The sequence below is a fragment of the Rhagoletis pomonella genome, unplaced genomic scaffold, assembly GCF_013731165.1.
Source record: "Rhagoletis pomonella isolate Grant_MI unplaced genomic scaffold, Rhpom_1.0 Rhpom_scaffold_00007, whole genome shotgun sequence".
Classification (NCBI taxonomy): Eukaryota; Metazoa; Arthropoda; class Insecta; order Diptera; family Tephritidae; genus Rhagoletis; species Rhagoletis pomonella.
In genome coordinates, this window is record NW_023458561.1 from 34827446 (window position 1) to 34836942 (window position 9497).

At 38.1% G+C, this 9497-nt stretch overlaps 2 protein-coding genes across 5 annotated transcripts in view; both read left to right on the forward strand.

The window, feature by feature from the left end:
• Positions 1 to 9497, forward strand: part of LOC118742685 (G protein alpha o subunit) — a gene marked incomplete in the record, with an annotated part of 381368 nt that overhangs the window by 315745 nt on the left and 56126 nt on the right.
• The window catches only part of LOC118742684, a 37109-nt gene that overhangs the window by 20631 nt on the left and 6981 nt on the right, over positions 1 to 9497 (forward strand). For all 4 annotated transcript variants that reach the window (XM_036474940.1, XM_036474939.1, XM_036474941.1 and 1 more), the window contains exons 2-3: positions 7834 to 8038; positions 8455 to 9197. In XM_036474940.1, the coding sequence (XP_036330833.1) occupies positions 7861 to 8038; positions 8455 to 9197 (921 nt within the window). In that variant the 5' untranslated portion in view covers positions 7834 to 7860. The remainder of the gene's footprint in view (positions 1 to 7833; positions 8039 to 8454; positions 9198 to 9497) is intronic.

Genomic DNA, 9497 nt, shown 5'->3' on the forward strand with positions numbered 1-9497 from the left:
ATCTCTAGGACTACCACTCTCTTAACCTAAAGTTTTTTTTTTAATGTGGCTTAGCTTTCGCCCAACTTTTCTTAGTACAGAAAAAGAAAAAAAATCAAAACTATCATGTCCGGCAGGGCTTCAAGCCACTTACATACAAACATACACATGTATTTATTCCTGTTGCAAAGCAAAGACGTCAAGTCTATACGGCGCTCGAAGCAGAAAGCGTTTAGTTACATCAGTACTTCTCTATGCGGTCCCAGTTTGGGCAAGAGCGATTTAAGTTAATTCATACCAGCATCTCTCGGAGGCGCCCCATAGGATCTGTGCACCGAGAGTCGTATGCGCTTACAAAATCACGTCAAACCAAGCAGCACTGGTTATCGCTGGTATGACGCCGATTGATCCCTTGGCGGAGGAAAGAATGAGAGTTGAGCAACGAAACAGTCTGAATGACACTAGCACAGCGAAGATAGTTAAGGAATATTGCTGTGAAAACCCCTTAAAAGAAGGTGGACGTGAACACTAGTCCCAAAGATACATAAATGGCTTAATAGTACACATGGAGAAGTAAAATTTCATATGATGCGGTTTCTCACAGGCTACGGATATTGCCAGAATTATTTACACTATTTCGGCTTAGATAACTCTATGCTATACCCAGAGTGCCAAGAAGTTGAATTCGTTCATGTAGTATGAAATCAGACGCTGAATACTTACTGGATTATACGCTACGAGCTGAAGCATGCTTGGGATGTGGCAAGAGCCGCAATATCCGAGATAGGTACACCAGCAGCTAAGACGGTGGTATAAGAAGAATCATGGCAAGAAAGTAAGAAGCGTAGAAAAGTGGGTGAGCATGACGTCGCGGGTGGGTACGAAGTGACCCACGTGGGGTGCATTGATTGTAATTCATAATTGTTTTGAGCTGATGCTACTTGTTGTACATGTTTGATGACACGCTCGATCCTCTGGGTAGCAGTGAAACACTCGTTTAGACGCGAGCTAATGTGAAAGGGGAACCCCCCAGCAATGGGTTCTGCCCCACCAGAAAAATTAATGATGGAATGAAATCCCCTTAATTTGATTTGAGGGCATGCACCTGAAATATCCTGAGCCTTAATGGCGAAGGTACCTGCTTGGCTGGTTGATTACCTTGCGTGGTCTACAATAACTGCCACGTAAATGTGCACAGATTCGTCGATCACCCCGATGGACGAGCGTCTAGTTACAATCCACATTAAAAGGATATGCTTGAACATCCCACTCATCTACGCCCACGCCCCGGCGGAAGAGAAGGACGAGAAATTTATTGAAGGATAGACATTGACTCGGACCACCATCCACAACCAAGATACGCACACTTTTCAGCAAACCGGTATGTGGGGGCAGTTGAACCACATCCCCCGCTCATTACATACCGATGCCAAAAAAGTTGTCTGGCTTCCCCGGGTCCAAAGGAACAACTGGTACGATGAGGAATGTCGCAAAGCTGCAGAGAAAAAGATGCCACCTACAGGGCCACGCTGCGATTGGGCGCAACGCTAACTACTCGTGTGGGGCCAATATAGCACGTATTTTTCGTACAAAGGGAGGATAAAATACGTAAATGCGAAGAGCCTAAAATACAGGACTGCAAGTAGTGGAGAAGGTGTTAGTGAGCGCATAGGCGATGGCGATATCCCAGTGTCTGACTATAACGAGCTACGAATAGTAAATACGCGGCTGAAAACAACAAAACAATAAAGCTACTGAAGCTGACGCTCTGCCTGCCTTGTATTTTAAAGTACGGCGGGGAGGAGTTGATAAGGTGCAGGCATCGACTTTTGTGTAGAATATGAGCGCATGCTCGACGACTGAAATTTAAGTGCCATCTGCCCAATCCACAAGAAAGATGCCTCCTACCTTGAGATATTCTTCTTATTTGGCACTGTAACCGCCTAAGCGATTTTGGCCGAGTTCAACAAAGCGCGCCAGTGGTTTCCCTTCTGTGCCAACTGCCGCCAATTGGATATGCCAAGTGAAGCCAATCCCTTCCCCACTTGGTCTTTCCATCGCAGTGGGGGCCTCCCTATTTCTCTGCTACCACCAGCGGGTTCCGAGTCCAACGAAATGGCCAAGCCAGCGGAGCCGCTGCATTTTAATTCGCTACACTATGTCTATGCCGTTGTAAAGCTCATACAGCTCATCATTCCATCATCTGCGGTACTCGCCGTCGCCAACGCGCAAAGGCCCGTAAATCTTCTTTCTCTCGAACATTCGAAGAGCCGCCTCATCGGATGTTGTCATTGTCCATGCTTCTGCGCTACATACCAACATGGTATGTGGTTTTCGTTCGTCGAGAGAGGACTTAACTCCTTAATTGCCTACTCAGTCCAAAGTAGCACTTTGATTCTGCGTTGAATTTCGATGTTGGTCCCCAAGCAATCGAAATTCTCCACTTTTTCGAAATTATAACTGTCAACAGTGACGTGGGTAACAATATGCGAATGCGTTGACTGTTTGCTTGATGGCATGAGATACTTCGTCTTGTCCTCGTTGACCACCAGATCCATTCGCTTTGCTCCCTTATACAAGCCAAACAGGAGGCTGCTAGTAAGATGACAAGTGGTATTACTAAGCTCTTAATGGACTTTGGCTGAATAACTATTAACAAAATACAATAAAGATATTCGGCATAGAAAAATAAACTTAGGGGCTCACTTCTGCACAATCAAGGGCCTAAAAACAAGCGCAAGAATCCACAGAGTCCTTGAAAAAATACACCACGCAACTAAGGCTTCTGAAAAGAACCGAAAGATCCTTTACGAAAAGCTGGAAGGAATCAATTTGCTAGCTGCATTTTCCCTACCACTGATGTCAATCCGAACCATCACATGCATACTAGGATAAAACGATCCTGTGCCGATGATTAACGTCTTTAAGATGGGCTATATCTGCCTCAGCGCTCTTCAACGCGCTTGGAGCAGATGGCATCTACCCAGCTGATCTGCTGCCATTTTTAATACCACGTTTTAGGGCATGCTTTGAGTGGGGGTACCTTCCGCTACAAGGGCATACAGTCAATGTTCGTTTCATCCCCAGCAGACAAGCCAAAGCCATACCGACTCATAAGTCTTACGTCCTTTCAACAAAAACAAAGGAGAGAATCGTTAACAGACACATAGGGTATAGTTTCCTTACAGGAAACTCTGCATAGAAACCAATATGCTAAATTATTTAAAAAGAAGGCTGACGTTGTTTTGGCGAGTGTTGTTAGCTATCTCGAAAGTAACTTGCTTTTTAATAGCAACAAATTTGAATATTCGAATGGCTTTGCCTATAACTTACAATTCTTTTTTCACAATTTACTGGCATTGCAAAAGAGTTTTGCATACAGACATAGAGTTAGATACCCTTTTTAGCGAATTATTAGTCTTTCAAACATTTTGCGTAGTTGAAAAAATTAATTTAAGCCATAAGTAAATATAGATGAAGTTCTTAAATAGTGGTACTTTTCCCCAAATATGTAATTTTGCTTTTTTCAATACCACTCTCAAACGAATCGACTGGGAGGATTGAGTATAAAGTTTGGTTCCTGTTGCAAAGAGAGAAACCGGCTTCTAGTTAAATTTTTTGAAAGTGAACTTCAAATTAAAATTAATTCTAAAATGAAATGTATTCTTGACTATTCTTTGACTATTTAAACACTGAAAATGGATATGATCTCATTATTGCTATTCAAAAATGTCATAAATATAAAATAATTTATTGGCTTATGTGTACAATGATGTGTATAGTCATGTTAAAATGAATAAAACTTATTTTTTATGAATTATATTTTATTTATATATATATTAAAATCTGGCAACCCTAGTGATCGATCATCGAAGTCCCAACTCTAATTGATATAACCACATTCCGCTGGATAGCAAGTGTCCTTAAATCAATTTTTAAAAGCAGAATGTATTTTGCGTTAAACAACTATATACGTATATTAATAAAAATGTATTTATCATGTTTTATTCAATAAATCGCGCGGGAAACGCTCCAGTTATGAAAGTATGCTATGCGGGTCACGATGCTCGAACTAGAGGAACAAGAGAAACTCGCCCGAGTTGGTAAAACCGGGTGGAGAACAACTTGATTTCACAAAATAGAATCGACTGGCATACTTTGTTGGACTCGACAAAAATCGCTTAGGCGGCCAGATAAGAAGAAGACGTACAACCGCAGTGCGCCGAATTGAATTGAAATGTAATAATTAAAATATATATTTCACATAATCACCACTACTTTCACCAATTTCGAAGTAATGAACGGTGTTGGATTGCCTTAATTAATTTTGGTAATTATGCTTAATCTTAATATATATCTGTTCCTGTCAATTAAAGTAGCTTAAGGGACTAAAGAAAGTTTAACCTTAAATAAAAACAATTTTCCCTAAAAGATTATATATTTTTATTGGGCTTCTAAAAAGGGCATCTTAAACTACCCCTGCAGTACGGGGGAGCGACTACAGGACTGATGAATCGGTAGCTACCTGGTAAACTCCGTCAATTACCGACCGACTACTTGCAGTATATTTCAGCGATTACTTTTACTAGGATAATGTCCTAGCCGGTAGTCACCATCGGCTCTATCTGCACTACCGGGAGCTATTAAAGTAGTCACTTGGGTGATTTATGTCGTAGTTTTTCGCTATTCGCCTTCCGACTGGTTCGACTCTGCACTACCCATGTGCACTACCACGGGGTAATAGAGTAGCTACTTACCTAGGAGTCGGTGCAGTAGCGGCTTAAAAGTAGCGATTGCCTCCTACAGTACTGGAGGGACACTTATGGCTAGTTAATCGTTAACTCATAAAATATTGTTTTAGAGGTAAAATGGCCTTTGTCGACTTGAGCTAAGTCTTCAAATATGTAGGTATGTATGTATGTACATATGTATGTACAATGTTATTTTTGGTAGACTATTTCTCGGATTTGCTCATATATATGCCCATCGGCGTAGCCAGAATGAAATTTAGGGGGGGGGAGCTCGACCCTATTAAGCTGGCATTTCAGGGTACTATTTAAATATATATAAGGAAATTTTGAAAGTTAGGGGGGGGGGGCTCGAGCACCCCCCTGCCCCTACCTGGCTACGCCCATGTATATGCCGATATAAGTATACGTTTTTATGTACCTACTATGTATTTAGCACACAATAAAAATTAACTGGACGTAAGTTTAGACATGGGACAGAAAGAGGGTTAAACACAATTTTTGTTAGCAAAATTTCAGTTAACGGACACCCCGAACAAAATCGAGTAATCTCCTAGTTTTACATAATAGTATATGTTTACATATGTAGATTAGAGTGGTCCAAAATAATAAAGTCGGAATTTAATGCCGCCACCCCTAGGATTGTTCTGAACCGAAAATAAATATACCCCTATTTTTTTTATTTTGAAATCAAAAAATATTTAGGGAGCGCTCACAGCGCTCAAAGTTTTCCATGTATTTTGTATGGGGAAAAAAACAAATTTACGTAAAAATGGTATAAAACTCTTGAAAATCAATATTTTTCAATCGTAAAACTGTGGTTCTCTTCAGGAGACTTAAAATATTAATATCCAATTGTTTATTTAACCATTTTTTATGATTTAAGATTTTTTATTGGTCCCCCCATTGCATTTTCTAGGACCTATAAGATATAGTTACAATGAAAAAAATGTTAAAGGAGCAATTGGGTATTATTACCGGGAATCTTCTGAAGATAAACAAAGTTTTCCCATCGAAGAATATTGATTTTCCAGAACTCTATACTATTTCTACGAAACGTTGTTTTTTCCCCATATAAAATACATTGAAAACTTTGAGCGCTTTGAGCACTCCCTAAATTTTTTTTTTATTTCAAAATAAAAAAATAGGGGTCTATTTTTTTTTTGGTATAGAACAATCCTATTGGCTGGCGGCATTAAAAATGCGACCTTATTTTTTTTACATACATTTTTGGACCACTTTAATGTAGATACATGTCGACTGCCGATTGGAAGATCGACCTATATCGGCAGCCAGCTGGAAAATGATCTTATCTCAAAAACCTTTTTAAGAACGCCTTATATCAGAACTCGTTTCAAAAATGCCCTATCTCGGCTGCCAATTAAAAGCGCTCTATATCAGCACATTTTCAATACATTTTGAAGTGAGATAGGGCGTTCTTCAACCAAATTCTGAGATAGGGTGTTTTTCAATAAAATTCTGAAATAGGGCGTTATTGAAAAGTTTTTTGAGATAGGGCGTCTTCGAACTGGCTGCCGAGATAGGGCGATCTTCCATTCAGCAGTCGCGTATTGCAGATTGCATAAGTGATCTTCATTGCACTTTTCTTCAATATATTTTTAACCGATTTAAAAAAAGAGGAGGTTATCAGTTCATCAGAATATTTCTTTATGTACGTTGCGCATAACTTTGAACCACGTTAACCGAAAGGTGGTACCTCAATGGTGGTCGCATACTAATTTGTTTTAGATACGGTCATTCGGCTATGTTTTGAAGTGAAACTTCTTTAGCGGCGGTTGGTTGGTTGGGAGTAAATTGGCAAATTCAACGGAAATTGTACACGGAAATGGTGCAACGGAAATGATGCAACGGAAATGATACAACGGAAGTGGTGCAAAGGAAATGGTTGGAGCTGAAACTAGTGCTTCTTGTGTGTATGCATATGGTATTAATTTAACAAAAATTTACCAATAAAAGGTCAAAGAATAACACTTGGAAAAAGACCAATACAAGAATGAAAGTAAATGCGACTACGTACATAGACAAAGAAAAGGATAAAGGCAAAGGTAAAAATAAAAACAAAAACAAAGATGCGTAAAGATAAAAGTAAAAATGAAGACCAAGGTAAATTTAAACACTTTACTTGTATATATAAGGGCAAAGGTGAAGGGGAATATGTAAATGAAGAAAATGATAAACATAAAAGAAAAAACAAAGATACAGAGACTCAATCTGGGAACTATTTTGGGATTTTCGATATTCTCGAAGCTTATCGATAAAATAATCGATATTTTTATCGGTTTTGTTATCGAAATTTTTATCGATATTATAAATTTTGCTGTCGATATTTTCCGAACTTATCGATATAATAATCGATATTTTTCGATTTGTATCGTTTTTGTAATCGATATTTTAACTATTTCGTTAGCGACATTTTTTTAATCGATTTTGTTGTCGATATTTATCGATTTTGTTATCGATATTTACTGATTTTTTTTAACGATATTTATCGATTGTGCTATCGATATTTATCGAATTTGTTATCGATATTTTTCGATTTTTTATCGGTATTTATCGATTTTGTTATCTATATGTATAGGTTTTTGTATCGATGTTATTATCGATTTTGTTATCGATATTTATCGATTTTGCTACCGATATTTATCGATTTTGTCATCGATATTTTTCGATTTTTATCGATTTTGTTATCGACATTTTTATCGATTTTCTTGTCGATATTTATCGATATTGCTATTGATATTTATCGGTGTTGCTATTGATATTTATTATTGAAATTCACCTAAGATTCAACTGCCATCGATGATATTAATGCTGACCATGTATATCGTTTGTTAGAAAAATTTGTTATTGAATTGTATAGTTCAAATTAACATTAGTGATGACAGCTAAGCACCACATGGGTTCAACATCGGAAATTAGTTATTCTGAAAATTGCAGATAGATTGTATTGAATATAAGCCCTCGATATGTTGATTATGACACAACTTAGATATCACTTCTACAGTGTGGCCCAGGCGCACTTATTTATTTTTTTTTTTTTTAATTTACTTGTTTAAAATTTCTACTTTTATTTTTATTTCTTTAGTTTCAGTAAAACATTTGCAACGATACCATGCCTTCATATCCTTACGAATCCTATCTACAGGAAATTGCCAATCTCATAACAATAAGAGACGAGGATAGGCCTATATGCACAAAGGACTACGATCGAATACGGGACCATGTATTGAATGGCATGTGCTTCGTGGATAACGTCTTCAACAAGCTTTATAAAGGCACTAGCCTATTCGGTAAGATTTCAGTTTTAATATTGAGTACCAGTTTTTAGCAGCTGCATAAATTACCTAATTTTTGTATTTGTCGTAACGGATACACAAGCTTAGCAGTATATGAGAACTGTGAATGTTGACGGGGTAGATGATATTAACGATTTCAAAAATTCCCTCAATTTCACTTCTCCTTAGGCAACTTTTTTTATCACTGGGTCATTTAAAGTTTAAAGTTGGTATTTTCAGTCCACCCAAAATGTACACATATGTATGTATGTACATATATGTAGTAGTCCGATGTTGGCTCCTCGTATAATCAGTTTGGTTTTTTGGGATCTTCGATTAGGGAACACTGAAATAGATTTTTTGAATGATTTTTAGTATCGAAAAGTAATATTTGACCCACGCTAATATCTGTAAATTCTCTTCTCTCGCAGGAAGTTATGCCAACAACGTGCGCATAAAATATCCAGGTGAATTCGATGTAATTTTCATATTGAGTATCCCGTACTCCTCGCACATTACTGTTACTAGGGATGTTAGTCGCCCCGGATACGTAACATTGGACTTAAGAAACACACTGGATGAAATGTCCGAAAATGACGGCTATTCCGACGTTTACGATCATTTTTATGAACTGGTCGATAACTATTATTACTTACGACGTTCTAAGTTGCAAACTTGGCTCGAAGAAGTTGTTGAAGATTGTTTAGATGAACGCGGGAATCAGGTTCGTGGCTGCATGGGTGATTTATACACCCTTACATACTCGAAGCGCGGATTAGCACATACTATATTTGCGAAGTGCTCTATGCGTTCACTGTCGATAGATTTCATTCCTGGTATTTGCTTTGGATCAGAGGACTGGATGAAAATAGTCCCTTATCCTAAATTTAAATTTTGGGACAACAGCTACCAATGGTACGCCGTTCCAAAGCCTCCGAGTGATAGGCGGCGTTCCCGGTGTTTGTCTTTTATGATTGCCAACCCTAGAGTTGAAAGAAAACTTTTGCTGGACAGGCAAAATTTGAAGGTCGTATTCCGATTGTTAAAATCGCTACGTAATGCTTATGAATTGGATCGCCTTAAAAGTTATTTTATAACCACAGCCTTTTTATGGGAAATTGAGAGACAAAGTGATGCATTTTGGCAAAGTCCACTTTACGTTCTGTTGGAGCATGTAAGTACACATCTACATATGAGGTTTGTTCGTCGAGGAAAAAATTTGTACGAATTTGTACGAATTATCACGATTTTTGCCCAAATCGCGTTCGTGCAGACCAAAAAATTATCCAACAATCAAAAATTGTGAGAGCAAAGTGACAGTTCTCTTGGAGAGAAGTTGCAAATTCTTGCTGGAAAAAATTTTGCCAGCAAGAATTTGCAAACACGAAAAACATGTGGTTGTGGCGCATGGTTGCATTTTTGTCTACAATAATTTGAATAAATTAGTTCGTTAAATTTAAAAATTTATAAACAC